Source organism: Gracilinanus agilis, chromosome 1, assembly GCF_016433145.1.
Source record: "Gracilinanus agilis isolate LMUSP501 chromosome 1, AgileGrace, whole genome shotgun sequence".
Lineage (NCBI taxonomy): Eukaryota > Metazoa > Chordata > Mammalia > Didelphimorphia > Didelphidae > Gracilinanus > Gracilinanus agilis.
Genome location: NC_058130.1, coordinates 473,068,538 through 473,085,529, shown reverse-complemented (window position 1 = coordinate 473,085,529; position 16,992 = coordinate 473,068,538). Strand labels below are relative to the sequence as shown.

The 16,992-nt window shown below is 36.8% G+C and overlaps 1 protein-coding gene across 1 annotated transcript in view; it reads right to left on the bottom strand.

The window, feature by feature from the left end:
• Positions 1-13,032: 13,032 nt before the first annotated feature.
• Positions 13,033-16,992, bottom strand: part of CDH20 (cadherin 20) — a 111,756-nt gene continuing 107,796 nt past the window's right edge. Inside the window, exons 12-13 of the mRNA XM_044665640.1 lie at positions 13,598-14,066; positions 13,033-13,123 (exon numbers count right to left, since the gene is read on the bottom strand). Of these exons, the coding sequence (XP_044521575.1) occupies positions 13,033-13,123; positions 13,598-14,066 (560 nt within the window). The remainder of the gene's footprint in view (positions 13,124-13,597; positions 14,067-16,992) is intronic.

The following is a 16,992-nucleotide window of genomic DNA, read 5'->3' as shown; positions in this document are numbered from 1 at the left end:
GGCTTTTGTTAATTGTGTCCTGTATCAACTTAGGAAAGGGCTTTACTTCTATATTCCTTTAATCAATTCCTTAACAAATATGCAGTCAGAAAAGCATTATAGATCAATAATCATATTTATAGAGAATCAAATCAAGGAATATATCCATTAACATCAATGTACAGGGCTTCAGTTGGATAAGGGTTAGCTGAATTCCACTATCAGCTGATTCATAGCTCAGGCTGCTAGCCCTGGGTTACTGTTAGCCATCTCGGGATTAGAGTAAACAGATTCTACATATTCTCCTTTTAACATCAGCTGCATTGGGTTTGACCTTTTGGGTTCACTACCATATTTAGGTGTCCTATTAGGACTCAACACTCTTAATTAATCCAGTCCCTAGATTGACATAACAATATATACTTTATACTCTAGGACCATGGTGGTGAACCTATGGCACACATGCCTGAGAGGGCATGCAGGGCATTCTCTGTGGGCACGCCTGCCATTGCCTACCAGAGTTCATTACTAGAAAGGGAAAGGGACTCAGGCTGAGTTGCTCCCTTCCCTCTCTCCAATGTACCTGAGGACATTTTCTCATTTCACCTGCCCCTCTGCCCAGCAGCCTAATGGGAGTGCTTCCTCCCTCCCATCTGGGATCTAGAATAATCTGTCTGATTGTTGTTTATCTTTTCAGACTGAATTCTTATTACTCACTTTCATACACTTTCCATTCTAGGCAAACTGGCTTATTTGTTGTTCCTCACATTTGACATTATTTCCTAACTCTTCCCTTTACAAAAACTCTGAGTAGAATACATTTGTTCCATATCTTTTTCTCTTAGATAATCTAGTTTTCTTCAAAAGAAAATTCAGGAATCCTTCATACCTATTTTGCGCCCTCTTGGAATCCTGCTAGTATTTTTCTCCCCCTTTAAATGACTGTGTATCACTTTGTGCAACTTTGTAGTTACTTATCTGCCAACATTTTTTATTCCACCCTCCCCACCACCCCCTCCCCCATCAGTTGAATGTACGCTCCTAGAGGGAGAGATTATTTTCTTTATGCCTCTGAATGTCTAGTACCTAGCATAGTGCCTGGTACATAATGCTTGTTGAGTGAAATTGAATTAAAACATTTACATTACATTGTGGCAACTTTAGGCACACCAAGATAGCACCATCTCATGTATTATTTTATTACTTTTATTTAAAAAATTTTCCCCATGATTACATGATTTTTGTTGTCTTTCTCCCCTCTTTCCCCCTCCTCCCAAAGTTGGCAAGAAATTCCACAGGGTTATACATCTATTATCCCTCAAATCCTATTTCCATATTATTCATTTTTGTAATAGAGTAATCTGTTAAAACCAAAACTCCAAATCATATACTCATATAAACAAGTGATAAGTCATATGTTTTCTTCTGTATTTCTACTCTCATAGTTCTTTCTCCAGATGTGGATAGCATTCTTATGAGTCCCTCAGCCGTGTCCTGGATCATTGCATTGCTTTTAGTAGCATAGTCAATCACATTTGATAGTCTCACAAAGTTTCAGTAACTATATATAATGTTCTCTTGGTTCTGCTTATTTCACTTACATGAGTTCATGTAGGTCTTTCCAGTTATACAAATCAAGCAGCTCATAATTTCTTATAACACAATAGTATTCCATGACCATTACATACCACAATTTGTTCAGTCATTCCCCAAAGGATGCCTCCTCATTATCCAATTTTTTGCCACCACAAAAAGCACAGCTATAAATATTTTTGTACAAACAGAATCTTTTCCACTTAAAAAAATGTCTTTGGGATACAAATCCAGTAGTGGTGTTGCCAGATCAAAAGGAATGCATTCTTTTAAAGCTCTTTGGGTATAATTCCAAATTGCCTTTCAGAATGGTTAGATCAATTCACAACTCCACCAGCAATGCATTAGTGTCCCAATTTTGCCACATCCCCTCAAGCATTTATTATTTTCCTTTCCTGTCATATTGGTTACTCTGCTAGGTTTAAGGTGGTTCTTCAGAGGTTTTTATTGCATTTCTTTGATCAGGAGGGATTTAGAACATTTTTTCATATGATTATTGATAGTTTTGATTTCTTCATCTGAAAACTGCCTATTCATATCCCTTGACCATTTGTCAGTTGGGAAATGATTCTGATTTCTTATAAATTTGACTTAATTCTTTGTATAGTTGAGAAAATTTGCAATAAATTCCCTCCTCCCCAAAATTTGTTGCTTCTCTTTTAATTTTGGTTGCATTGGTTTTGTTTGTACAAACACTTATTAATTTAATATAATCAAAATCATTCATGTTATATCTTGTAATGTTCTCTGTTTCTTGCTTCATCTTACATTCTTTCCTTCACCATAGATCTGACAGGTATACTATTCTATGTTCACCTATTTTACTTATAATAACACTCATTATGTTTAAATCTTTTACCCATTTTTGAACTTATCATGGCATAGTGTGAGATATTGATCTAAACCTAATTTTTGCCATGCTGTTTTCCAATTTTCCCAGCAGATTTTGTTTAATAACGAGTTCTTATCCCAAAAGCTGGGATCTTTGGGTTTATTGAACACAAGATTGCTGAGGTTATTTATTATCTAGTCCATTCCACTGATCTATCTTTCTATTTCTTAGCCAATATCAGATTGTTTTGATGATCACTGCTTTATAGAATAGTTTATGATCTGGTATAATATTTTTTCTAAATCTATAAAACAGTTTTTTGGCCAGGCATCTAGGTGGCTTAGTGGATTGAGAATCAGGCCTACAGATGGGAGGTCCTAGATTCAAATCTGGCCTCAGACACTTACTAATTGTGTTATATGGGCAAATCACTTAAACTCCATTGCCTAGCCCTTACCACTCTTCTGCCTTGCAATCAATACACAGTATTGACTCTAAGATGGAAGGTAAGGATTTTTAAAAATAGTTTTTTGGTAGTTTGATAAGTATGGCACTGAATAAGTAAATTAATTTAGGGAGGATTGTCATTTTTATTATATTAACTCATCCTATCCAAAAGCAATTAATGATTTTTCAACTGTTTAGTTTTATTTGTGTGGAAAGTGTTTTGTAATTGTTTTCATAGAATTCCTGTGTTTGTCTAGGCATATAGATTCTGTGTTATTGGAAATTTGGGGGTCCTTGAACTACATTTCCCATAAACCCACTGGCTTCCTGTCCTTATGCAATGACATAGATAGGAAGATAAAATTGAGAGGCTGGTGTTCTTTCTCTTTGCTCTCTATCCACCATGGTGGCCACAAAGAAGAACACTCTTTTTAAGCAGCCATAGCTAGCATGGCATGTGGCTTCATTTTCTAATGGCTGCTAATAAATCTTAAAAAACCATAATATTCTTAAAGTTATCATTTATATATTCATTTTATTTTTTACATTGATGGAAACCACTAAGGGATGGAAGATAACTCTCAAAAAAAATTTTTTAAGATAGCCTAGGTAAGATAAATGCCTTGCCATGACTTTTCACCCTCCCCCTACCCCAAGGACTCTGAGAGAACTCCAGACTCTCTGGAGCTGCTGCCATGCTGCTGCCATTTTTGTGTTTTTGTTTTTTCTCTTTTTCCCATTTTCCCTGCCCCCTCCCCCCAACTGTTTTCCTTTGAGTAGTTTTTCTGGAAACTCTTGGCCGAAAGGGAAAAGTCACTTCTCTGGCTGATCCAAGCTGCTTGCCTGATCCCTCTGGCTGCCAACCCCTCTGTCTGCCCCTCCCTGGGAATGGACCTCCAGCTGCTGTTGCTTATGCTGTCTATTCCACACAGTGCCTGGAGATCCCGCTCCTTCCTGGAGTTGCTACTGATTGGAACTGATTTCTGGGTTTACTATTTATTTCCTCCTTAAATTCCTTTAGTTTCTCCTTTAGAAATCTGGATGGTATACCATTAGGTGCATGTATGTATAGTATTGATATTCCTTCATTGTTTATAGTACCTTTTAGCAAGATGAAATTATCTTCCTTATCTCTTTTAATCAGATCTAGTTTTGCTTTATCTTTGTCTGATCATGATTGCTACTCCTGGTTTTTTTTTTTTTAAACTTTAACTGATGCATGATAAATTTTGTTCCAGTATTTTACATTTCACCCTGCCTCAAATGTGTTTCTTGTAAACAAGCACATAGTAGGATTATGGTTTTTAATTCACTCTGCTATCCACTTCTGTTTTATGGTTGAGTCTATCCCATTTGCATTTACAGTTATGATTACTAACTGTGGATTACCCTCCATCTTATTTTCCCCTTTTGATACTGCTCTTTTTCCTTTCACTCTGTTCCTCCTCACTTATATTTTGCTTTTTATCACTCTCACCTCCCCACCCCTCCAGGTACTGCCTTCCCTTTCCTTTTCTTATTCCCCTTCTACTTCTCTATAGGATAAGATATATAGTTCTATGTTTTTCCCTCTCTGAACTAATTATGATGAAAGTAAAATTTAGACATTGCCCATCAACATCTTCCCCTTCACTGTAATAATTTTCCATGCCTCTTTATATTATGTAATTTATCCCATTCCATCTCTCCCTTTCCTTGTCTCTCATTTCAATCTTCTTTTTCACATCTTGATTTTTTTTGCATATCATATCATATCATCATAGTCAGCTTACTTCCCCACCCTCTGTCTAAGTATATTCCTTCTATCTGCTCTACTATGCGGAATAAAGTTTATGAATTACATATATCTTCTTTCCATTTAGGAATACATAGAGTTTGATCTTATTGAATTCCTTACATTTTCTCTTTCTTATTTACCTTTTTAGACTTTTCTTGGCTCTAAAATTTGGCCTTCAATTTTTTTTTTGTTTAGGTCTAGTTTTTTTTTTCCTTCAGAAATGCTTGGAAACCTTCTATCTTATTATAGAATGACCATTTGTGTTCTGAAAGAATATACTTAGTTTTGCTGGATAGGTGACTCTGTTGTAAACCCAAATCTTTCACCTTCCTGAATATCATATTCCATGCCTTCTGATCCTTCATGTGGAAGCTGCCAAGTCCTGTGTGATTCTGATTGTAGCTCCATAGTATTTAAATTGTTTCTTTCTGGCTGCCTGCAGTATTTTCTCCTTGTCTAGAGTGCTCTTAAATATATTCCTCAAAGTTGTCATTTGATGATTTCTTTGTGGAGGTGATTTGTGAATTCTTTCTATTTCAATTTTATTTTCTTGGTTGTGGATATCTGGGCAGTTTTCTTTGATAATTTCTCTTATTGTGATGTCCAAGTTTTTTTTTATCGTGGCTTTTAGGTAGTCCAATACTTCTTAAATTGCCTCACCTAGATCTATTTTCCATGTTAGATATTTTCTCAATAAACAACTTCATGCTTTCTTCTATTTTTTTTTTATTCTTTTGATTTCATTTTACTGTTTCTTGATTTCTTACAAAATTATTTATTTCTAGCTGCTCAATTCTCTTCACTCCTTGCTATAGTCTCCTATTGACAGTGGTCCCCTCTCACCCTGGTATCCCAGATGTTTTCTGCCTCATTTTATGTTTTTTTTTCTTCTTGAAAGTTGCTTTTCTCTGTCTCCTCGTTGGTTCTTTCACTCCTGAATTCCTTTTGTGGTGTTATTTTAAAATTGGTTGGAGAGAATTCTCTTGGTGTTTTTGATCTTCCCTGCTTCTGCTCTACCATCTTGGCTCCTGTTGTTATTTTTTGATAGGATTCAAACAACATTTGCTGAACCCTAAAAAATTTCTTATGACTCAGATCTGGTACAAGGAGGGAGGGGAATTCTACTGAACTTCCCATAGTGACAATTATAAGTCTCATTCTGTGGATAGCAATGAGTTTATAATCATCCTTGGTACAAATGTTACCTCAGACATTTACTAGCTGTGTAACACTGGGAAAATTATTTTATATCACTAGGACTCACTTTCTTCATTTGTAAAATGTGAGGTTGAACTCATTAACCTCAAAGGTCTTTTCTATCTCTCAATTTGTGATCCTATTATTTCTTTCCATTTTTCAAAATGCTATATATAAACTAAGATGTGAAGGACAAAGGCAATAGAGCTATCTATAGGCTATTCTTATGATTAATATTCAGGATTTAAACCCCCAAATGCTCAAGTTAATGTTAAGAACATAAAAATGATTTATCTACTTAGGCCTTATATCTATATGGTTTATCTGTTTAGGTCTTATTATAAGGACTTGGCTAAGGACAATGAAGGAAAATGCCATTAATATGACTCTTGCTTAGAAGTTCTCATTGTTCCTCTGGTGGCATTCATTAGGTCTGCCCACTTCTGGTTAGACAGGACCAATGGAGTTTATAGAGTTTATTCTTATGATATGGGTTCAGGGCTATATAATATTCTCAAGGGGTGTGTGTGTGTTGTGTTTCTTTTAGAAAACATCAAAGCTTATTAGTGAAGGTCAGCAAGTAGAAGAGCTAGAAGACAGGATGAGTTTAGGCTTCTCCAAAGTGTAGGCGGCATGATACAGTTGAATGAATGACAAGTTTAGAGTCAGAGATCCTGAGTTCTTACTTTTGACTGCAATTTTTCCTTTGTTTGACCTTGAACAAGCCATATAACATCTACAGAGCTCAATTTCTTCAACCAAAAAAGGGAGATTGGATCAGTTGACCTCTGAGGTCCTTTCCAGCTATAATTCCAAACTCTTTTTGGTAATCAGTCATGTGTCTGGTAACCTGTGGAACTCTAGGATCATTTATTTGGTAGAGAAAGGAAAGTTGTAATCGGTGAATTTGGGAAAGGTGTTAGGTTAAAGGGGATTTGGAAGGGATGTTGTCAAGGACTTGCTAGGTAGGTAATATGAGTTGTAGGTAGGATGCAATAGTGAGATTTAGGATATAATATGAGGCTGAAGTCAGGGAGTATAACACTGAAGGTAACAAAGATTTCCAGGGAGAGGATGAATTAATTTAAACAGGCAAAGAGCAGCAGGGCTTATAGACTAGGACTTAGACTAAAGACAAATTGAGGGAAATAGACTGTTTGAAATTAACTACAGGCTTTAGTTAATTTCACAGGAAGGGACTTGTTTTGCAGTTACACCTTCCTTCAAGATGGATACCCCGGCTTCCCTTCAAGCCCAGAGTATGTTGATTCTATTCCTCTTTTTCTCTTTCTTACTAATTAATTGACAAAGTAACTAACAGGTCTGTTTTAAACAGGTCTTCTCAGGTTAAATTGTCAGGTAAAAGGAATTAAAGGAAGCCCTAACAGTTGCTTAAAGAAACCTCAGGTGGGGGAAGGGAAGCAGAGATGGGGTTTGAGCAAGGTCCTACCCTGACTCAACTCTCAAGGTGATCTTGAAATCAAAAGGAATTATGAGGATGGCTACCAAACCTCTCTAGATAAAATACTGCAAGAGTATAGCTAAACCCTCACAGATTTGAAACTACTCTCTGATTCACTCTCCTTATTCACTCCTCACAGACATTTAGGTAAGGGAAAGGAAAGGTAGGGAAATGAGGTAGAGTATGGAGATACAAAGGGTTTATCTAAATTAACAAATCTCAAATAAATACTCCAAAGCTAGGCTAGGTTTCAATCTTCAGCAAGAGAAGAAGCAGCTCAGCTGGCCCTGGTTCTCTCTCCATGAGGTCCCAGGTCCAAATGAAACTTTCTTCCAAGATTCTAAACTCCTAACTGACTTCAGAACTCAGCCAAAGTCTGCAAAACTGCTCTGTCTCCCTCTCTCTGTACTACAAAGTACATCGTTGCTTCTGGAATCTCTGTTCAGTTGCTTACATTCTTGGAATTTCCTAGAGGGAGCATAGTTGAGGAAACCTACCTTCCATTTCTCCTCTCATTGGAGAACTATAATTGAAGATTGCTGCAAAATCTCATGGGTATGGTTTTGCTTTTGTTGTTATAAGAGAAGGCATTAAGTGGTTATGGATGCATAGCGAAAGATGAGTAGTATAAAGAAATACCTCAAAGATATCAATGAGACTTTAAAAATAAAAGAAACTACATGGAGAGAATGTGCTATTCTAAATCCTGTCACAGAACGTTAGGTCTGGAAGGGACCATACACATCATCTAATCTTATGATCTCATTTTACATTTGAAAAAACTAAAGGCTAAAAATGCTAAATGGTGGAAATAGGACTGGAAATACTCCAACAATACATAGTTTATATTTTTTAAAAATTATAGATTTCATCCAGTCTGACCATGGGAAAATGCTTGGTTTTAATGGGAAAATGTCCAGTTAAGTAGATGCTTAAGAGTGAAGCCCAAATAAGTTAAGAAATGGTAATGGAATGATCATTTGCTTCTAATTAATTTAATGATGATGAGATTCAGGTATCCAATATCTAAACGTATAAACAACTATATGATATAGTGGATTGATGGCTAGACTTAGAGGGAAGAAGACTTTTGTTCACATCCTGGTAGCAGCACTTACTCACTGTATGTTCCTGATCAAGTCAATTCACCTCTATTTCCTTCAGTTTCCTCCTAATAATAACACCTTCCTCACAGGGTTGTTGTGAGGATCAAATGAGTCACCATATGGTAAGTTCTTAGCTAACCATGGATCCCTACTACTACTACTACTACTACTACTACTACTACTACTACTACTACTACTACTACTACTACTACTACTACTATGACTATTTTATCAGTTTAAGAATCTGGCAAACCTTGTCTCTAATATTGTTTAAATTTCTTTTATTTTTAACTTCTCCCATCTGAAAATGTGATTCCCTCTCTTTCTCAATAGAGTAAAGGAGTAGAAATCTCTATTTATTTATTTATTTATTTATTTATAAATCTATGCTAAAAAACCAACTTTGTCTAAAGAACATCCTATATGGATGACTGGGAGATTTTGGATGGGGCTAGATCTAGTTATATGGAAAAGAAACTGAAATTACCTTCCAAATTGGATATATTATTACATATTTTACCTGCTCGCTGTCACAGTGGGTACTGTCATAGAGAGAAATTGTGGGATTAAAACAACTGATAAAGTCTGCCAATTCCCATAAGCAACCTTTTTTCAAGAACATTTGTCAAAAATACATTAAGAGGGGGCAGCTGGGTAGCTCAGTGGATGAGAGCCAGGCCTAGAGACGGGAGGTCCTAGGTTCAAATCCGGCCTCAGATACTTCCCAGCTCTGTGACCCTGGGCAAGTCACTTGACCCCCATTGTCTACCCTTACCACTCTTCTGCCTTGGAGCCAATACACAGTATTGATTCCAAGATGGAAGGTAAGGGTTTAAAAAAATACATTAAGATATATATGGTACTAAGATCCTTGTGGGGTCCTTATTATTAGATAAGTGGCCACAAATTTACAGAGAATTTCTATGTAGTTAATATGTAGAAGAAATCTGCAACTATGGCAATGGGCCCTGCCCTTGGGAAACATCCTGTGTTTGTTTTAAAGTGAATTATTTTGGGATCTTATTTGTTCCTTGTTAATGAACTCTTTATTTTTTTGGCTTCTCATATAGTTATGTGTTGAAGTCTTGGCTTCACTAGACAGTGCTCATGAGAAAACATATTATATGAAGGGTGGAGACATCCTGGTCATCTTGAAGATGACTGAAAGGTCAGCTCTTTATGTTTCAGGACAAAAGGACTTCAACAGTTCTAAATTATATCTCTAGAATACTTCATACTTTTATGATTCAAAGGAGAAACCCTTACATCAACACCCAATGCCCAAATGTTTGGCAGAATCAGGGTTTCCCATTTCCTTCAATGTTTTTCCATTTATTTATATTATAGCTCATACAATTTTGGAGCTGGAAGGTACCTTATATGTCATCTAGACCCCATCATTATATAGATAAGGAAATTAGAGTATGGGGAGTTGAAGTCACTTGGCCAACGTGACATAGCTGGGCAATAATAGAGCCAAGATTTGAACTCAAATCTCTTTTTCCTGTTTCCCCAAATGGTACTCTTTTTTTTGCTATCATATATTGGCTCCAGCCCAGCAATATGACAAGCATGCTGTAGCAGACATCAGGCAACTATTGTAATTCATTGTTGAACAGTAGGAAGAATACTGGCTTTAGTCAAAAGACCTATAACTGAACCCTGGCCCTACCTCTTTACTTCCTGTATAATTTTAGGCATGTTATTACATTTTCCTGAGATTTACTTTCTACTTCTGAAAAAAATGAAAGGGATGGTTTAAGATGATCTTTAAAATATCTGTCAGTTCTAAATCTATGATATTATGACCAATCAATCAATCGATATTTCTTAAGTACTTTGTCAGATACTATATTAGGTAATGAGACCCTCATATAGTGCCTTTTGTTTAAAGATTTCAATTATTTCATAAACTAGTTATGGGTCCATGTGACTTTAAGCACAATTATTCAGTCTCTCTGGACTTGTTTTTTTTTTTTTATTTGTGAAACAGATATGGTAATATCTGTCCTGCATTTATCAAAAGGTTTTTAGGAGGATCATTTGGGTAATACATGTAAAGTTCTTGATATAAGCTATACAAATGTCAGTTATCATCCATCTTAATAGTGTCATCATCTCCACTGACAAGTTGGGAATTTATTGAAAGCCTCAAGAAATCTTTGACAAACATGAGAAGAGAGTTTCAAAACTTTTGACAATCTGGCTAAACCAGAAAGTGACTTTTGAGCTTTTCTATTAGTCAGTGAAAAAGAGTAATTAGGATTAACTTGTTTTGTTCTGTACCAACCTGGGAAGGAAAAGGAAACCCAATAAGTTATATCACCTCCATCATTTCCTCTTGTAATCAGGGCATATGAACTATGCGAAGCACAGGGAACACACATAGCCTGCTAGATCTGTAGGTTAATTCTTTCTTTTTGTAGCCAACTGTATGTTGAGAACAGGGCTAAAAAGGGGAACTCAGTCTATTCTATAGAGCTTATTTTCTGCATTAAGGCAGCCAGGGAGGGTATAATCCTATCCATGTTGCTTTGGTTCAACAATTTCCTTAGTTAGGAAAGCCTTCTCTCCAATTTCTATGACCTCTGTATGATAGTCCCACATTTGTACTCTAGGTCATATGAATAGGAAGGTATTTCTTTTTAGCCATCTGGTGATCATTCTTTCCTATGCCCTGCCTCGTGCTCTGAGAATGCTGCTTATATGATACCAAGCCAGCTAGCAGGCTTCTAGCTAGCACTCCTTCTGTGGCTCCCTTTAGCCTACTCACATTGAGTGGTGGATTTAGCTTTTTTGGCCTCCATTGACTGTGAGTGACTTATTGTTGACTGGGTATTTGATTTAAATTAAAAAAACAAACCCACACAGAACAAAAGCTAACTAGTTAGTAAAACCATTGAGCCTCTTACTGTGTGTACATGTATGTAGATACAATGAAGGCATTAAATATAGACAGCACACTTACCATCATTCATTTTTTCCTCATGTTTTGATTTTTGGTAGTGGAGACGGTAGCATGAAATTAATTGAAAATCAAAATGGCAACCAGTTAGCTAAAGATTGATTAGAAATACAGGGCTATTTGAGGTAAAACTATCTTGGGTTTGGTCAGCGCCTAGATAAATTAAGTTGCCTCATGTCCACAGCTTGACCTTTAAAATGCCTTTGTCCATGGTTAGCCATTTCACAGATATGTAGCCACAGTGGGATTGATGAGAGGGAGAAGATTAATTTAGGCAAGATTATCTTCACTCCTTGAATAACAACTCAGAGCTCAGGTTCTACTGATACAGGGAAAAGACAGGATTTTAATAACAAGATTCTATAAGAATCCAAGGACTTTTATCTACTACTTGCTGGCTGTGATTCACTTCAATTTACCAAATATTTATTGATATCTTATTATTAATAGCCATGAGATTATTGGTCATATATCGTAGAACTAAAGCATGCCAACTTGGACTGATTCAGTGCTATCAAGAAAGAGAGAGGAACATCATATAAAATAACCCCCTGCAAAAGAGTCTTTGGGAGAGGGAAATTTCAGATTAATAAGGGAGGAAAGTAAAATAATTCTTCCAACCATTCACCTAAATGTGATGATAAAATGTAAACTACTTGAGGGAAGGGATTATCTAATCTTTATATTTTTATCCTTAGCACCTACTACAGTGACTGCCACATAGTAGATGATTAATAAATACTTATTGATGACCTGATTGTGACTTCTCTCTACCCTTGCAATGGAAAATGTGGGGCTAGAGGCATTATTTACTTTATAAGACTTTCAACTGCCTCATTATTGTGCATTCTCTTGTTGAGATAAAAGAGTCCACAGAATGAACTCAGGGCAGTATCCTAAGTCAAGGCCACCCAAGGACTTTCTGGAAGAAGTAGAATGAATACTTTAGATTTCTTGGCCATTATCTTAACCAGACTTGGTATTTTTCAGAAACCCAAGGGATAGATGATAAATCAATGTCTTTCAGAATAGTGTCTCCTTACTCATAGTCTAAACAATGAATTTCCACCAGACTTTCCCTTCTATTTAACTTTTATTAAAAGAAGTGCTAAGGTACTGTGATACAGTACATCATATTTATTACCAAAATTATTAACAAATATACAAAACTTATACATGTAATTTTCTTACATCCATTTATTCTTCTATAATACTGCATTTGTTCAAGTAGGTTATCTACAGTATGTAAACATCCCTTGGATTGACCTCACACAGATTAGGAAAGCCCTCTAACCCATGTAGTTATCAGATATCTTTCTTCTTATTTGGCTTTCTTCCATAGCATCTAATAATCTTCACATTTGGCACGTGGAAGAGACATCTACAGTGCAAAAGAGGCAGTTTTTTTTTTCTGGTTTCATTCTGATCATTTTAGCAGTACCACAGTTAAAGAGCTGAGAGGAGAATAAACATATGCTAACATCTTAGAGATGGATTAGTAGTAATGCCAATGACTCTTGCTTCAGCCATTCAACTTGAGCACAAAGTCAACACCTCTTCCCTCTCCCTCCCTACCCCCACCCCCTTCCCCCATGCAAGGCAGATAGAAGCCTAACCTTGTCTTAAAAGGGTTTTTTTTTTAAAGAATTTCATAAATTCCAGAACGAGTAAGATTCATTTCACACAAAAATACTGAGATCTCAGTTTCTTGTTTTCTTTTGTGTGGGTTGATTTCTGTGGTTTGGTGAGCCAGCAAAATCCATAACTGGAAAATAAAATGATTGTGGAAGTATGGGCCATATCTCTGCTGGCTATCCCCCCCTCCCCCTCCCTGTTTGAGCTGAGGATTAATATCTGTGTCCGTAAGCTTCTTTATGATCCAGGAAGCAAAGGTCTGCAGTGAAAAGAAACCCCATAATACCACAGCAATTGGATGTCAAGGTTTTAAATACAGCCATAAGAAGGGCAGCGCCCCCCCCCCAATTTCTTTTGTTTTGCCTTTCAATTACTTAATTTAATCAAGTAAAGCTGATTCAGAGAGCTGTTTTCCCCATCCCCTCCCCCATTCTCACTCTCCAGCACAGTATTGCTATTTAGAAGACCACACCCATATTCACAGAAGCATCTGATGAGAATGGATCTGTATTTGGACTTGCACTGCATTGTGGGAACACTCTGTGGTCCCTCTCCCCCACAAATTTGTTACCACAGTGGCCCGTTGCCTTCTGTCACACCATACATTTCTGCCAGCTTTCGGAAACGTGGTCCCCAGTCTGTCAGGAAATCATAGCTCTGGTCTGAGTCCGAAGTGACTGACTGTAATGAGCTCAAGGACCCGGCCACGGAGCCATCCCCCTCAAACATGTACGTCTGGAGGGAGTCAAAGGGAGGGGCCCACAGATCCATGTCAGCTTCATAGAGCTTGGCTAGCACGTAGCTGTGGACGTTGCTGTCCATGGTGCATGTCTGAGGAACATATCGAGACAGGCTCTCAATCTCAGGCAGCATGTCCTGTCTTGTCTTTGCCGCTGCTCCTGTCTGTGCTTCCCGTGGATTCCACATGGCTGCTATGTCAAAGGCCTCTGTGTCCTCCTCCCCGCCTCCTTCGTCATCATAGCGGACAATGTTCTCATGTATGTTCTCTTCATCATCAATGATGTAGGGCTGTTTCCTGTGTCGCCTCATGGATAAGATGAGCAGCACCAACACTGTGAAAAGCAAACAGGCATGAAGAGAATCAGGACCCAAAAGGATGATGACAGACTGAGACAATACATCAAAACCATATTTACCTCTGTATTTTTTTTTATCAAGTTTAAATTCTACCTCTAGACTGAAAACAAACAAGCATACAAATATACATGGGGAGATCTAGTTTAATGGCATTTCATATGAAAGATATATGAGGATGAATCATATTAGAATTACTATGTTCAGTTCTGGGCAAATATTCTGGGTTCCCTTTCTCTGGAAATATTCAAGCAAAGACTTGACAAGGAAGCTGTTGAGGGAATTCTAATATCGGACATTTCCCCTTGTATGTCCCATAGACAAATCCAACTTAAAATAGCCCAAACAAAACTTACTATCTTCCTAAAGTTGTCTATTTCAATTCTGAGAGCACCATCACCCTTCAGTCATTAAGTTATCCAACCATGGTATCATCCTCAATTCTTCTCTCCTTTCCCTCCCCTTTACAATCACTTGTCAAGTCTTGGCAATTCTCTCTCTCTTTAAAACAAACAAACAAACAAAAAAAACAAAACCCCTTACCTTTTGTCTTAAAATTGATACTAAGTTTTGGTCCCAAGGCAGAAGCACAGCAAGGGCTAGGCAGTTGGGATTAAATGCTTTGCCCAGGGTCACATAGCTAGGAAGTATCAGAAGCCAAGTTTGAAGTCAGGACTTCTCATGTCCAGGCCTGGCTCTCTGTTTGCTGAACCTCCTCACTGCCTCTCAATTCTATCTTCATGCTATCTCTTGTATCATTCCACTTTTCTTTACTGGCATTACTATTACTCTAGCTCAGACCTAAGTTTCTCAACTAATAACCTTGCTTACAGGTTATCACCTCTCTAATATATCCTCCATAAAGTTGCCAGAATAATTTTCCTAAAGGAAAAATGGAAAAAAGTGGCCATGCCACTTACTCAAAAATCTGTAGCAGGTTTCAGTTCCCCATAGGACAAAATAGAAATTCCTCAGCTTTGTATTTAAGTCTTTCACATTTGACTTACCTTTTTACCTTTTACCTTTTCAGACTTGTTTTATATTACTCCACATCATATATTTTGTCCAGTTGATATCCTGTTAACTCCTGCCTCTTTACTCTCATCAGTTTATGGATTGGATGATCATCATTATATAGATGATCTTCAGATTTGTATACTTGAAGACATCTCAAACTCAACACACCTAAACTCAAATCCACCCCATCCCCAATTTACCACCACCCCTTTTTTTGGTGAAGAGCTGATTTTTATTTTTATTTATTTTTTGTTCTCAATTTTTTAATGAATTACATATAATAACTAATTTCTTCACAAGTTTTCCTAAGTTATATAATTGAACTTATTATCTCTTTCTATCCCTTCCCTTTTCCTCCCAGTGCTGGCAGGCAATTCCATCTATTTAACCTGATTTCTAACTTCTCTGTGACTATAGAAGACATCAACAACTTTCTAGTTATTCAGGGTTATAACCTCAACTCCTCACATTCAACACTCCCACATTTGCACTCAGTTGTTAAACCTGATTATCTCTATGTCCAGGAGATCGCATATATTTGCTTTCCACTCATGTGGCCATTCCTTTATTTCAGGCTCTTATCACCCCTTACCTACATTTTCTGATGGATCTTCCTGCCTCAATTCTCTGTCCATTCCAATCTATCTTCCACACAAATGCATAAGTGATTTTTTTAAAGTGAAGTTCTGACTATGACACTAAGTCATTAAATTCTAGTAACTCTTTATTACCTCTAATATCAAATATCAACTCTTTTATCACACATTTAGTTTCACACAAATAATCTTCTTATATTTCAAGTACTTACTGTCCCTCCTTTGTATCTCCATATTCCATTTCTATGGATTTGTACTTGCAAAAGTTTATTTGAGCCCTTTGTCTTTGTTCCCAGACTGTGGCAGAGTCTTCTGAGCTCATTTTGGTCTAATCAGCCACAGTTGGACACATTGGACATTGACCCTGACATAGTGATGTAATCTTGGAGAATCAAAAGAGATAATATTTGATATTATGTGCTTTGCATAGTCCTTTCCCCTTCTGCCTAAAGTAGTCCTCTTAAACAGGTCATATAAATATCAGTACTCCTATTTTGTCAGTAATGAAATTGAGGCTAAGAGAAGGTAAAGGACTTGCCTAAGAATGGTCACATATAGGACATGTCATCAGCAGCAATCGAACAAGCACTCTCTTTTCTGTCCTTGTCCCTGTCCTTCTTTCCCTTCCTCTCCTTCTCTCTCTCTCTCTCTCTCTCTCTCTCTCTCTCTCTCTCTCTCTCGCTCTCGCTCTCTCTCTCTCTGTCTCTGTCTCTCTGTCTCTGTCTCTGTCTCTCTGTCTCTCTGTCTCTGTCTCTGTCTCTGTCTCTGTCTCTGTCTCTGTCTCTCTCTGTTTCCAGCTATGTAAAGTGAGATTCCATATTGATGAATTCATGGATTCTTGATGTAGTAACATATATACATAAAATGTAGCATGGAATAGAGAGTATATAAATAGAAAGAATAAATAATATAAAATATAAAACAATTTTATAAATAACATACTAACAATATATAATAAAACATAAATTTATAAATAATAATAGCTATTAAAATGAATAGATCCATATGTACATCTATTCATGTTTTTGTCACATACACAATACAGAATGATTTGTGAACCATTCTGTATTGAAAATCACTTGAAAGCATTTTAAACTCTCATTCTTCTATAATAATGCATGAAAAGTAGACACCCAAAATCTAGTACTTTCTCTAAGTAAAAAAAGGTAGAAAATAGAAACAATCTTTATTCTTCCAATAATTCATGTTTCTCAGAAAGGCATGCCCTGAGAAAATTAATTATGCTTTTTCTTGGAGGGCAGGTAAAGAAGAGTGTCCAATAAAATACGGA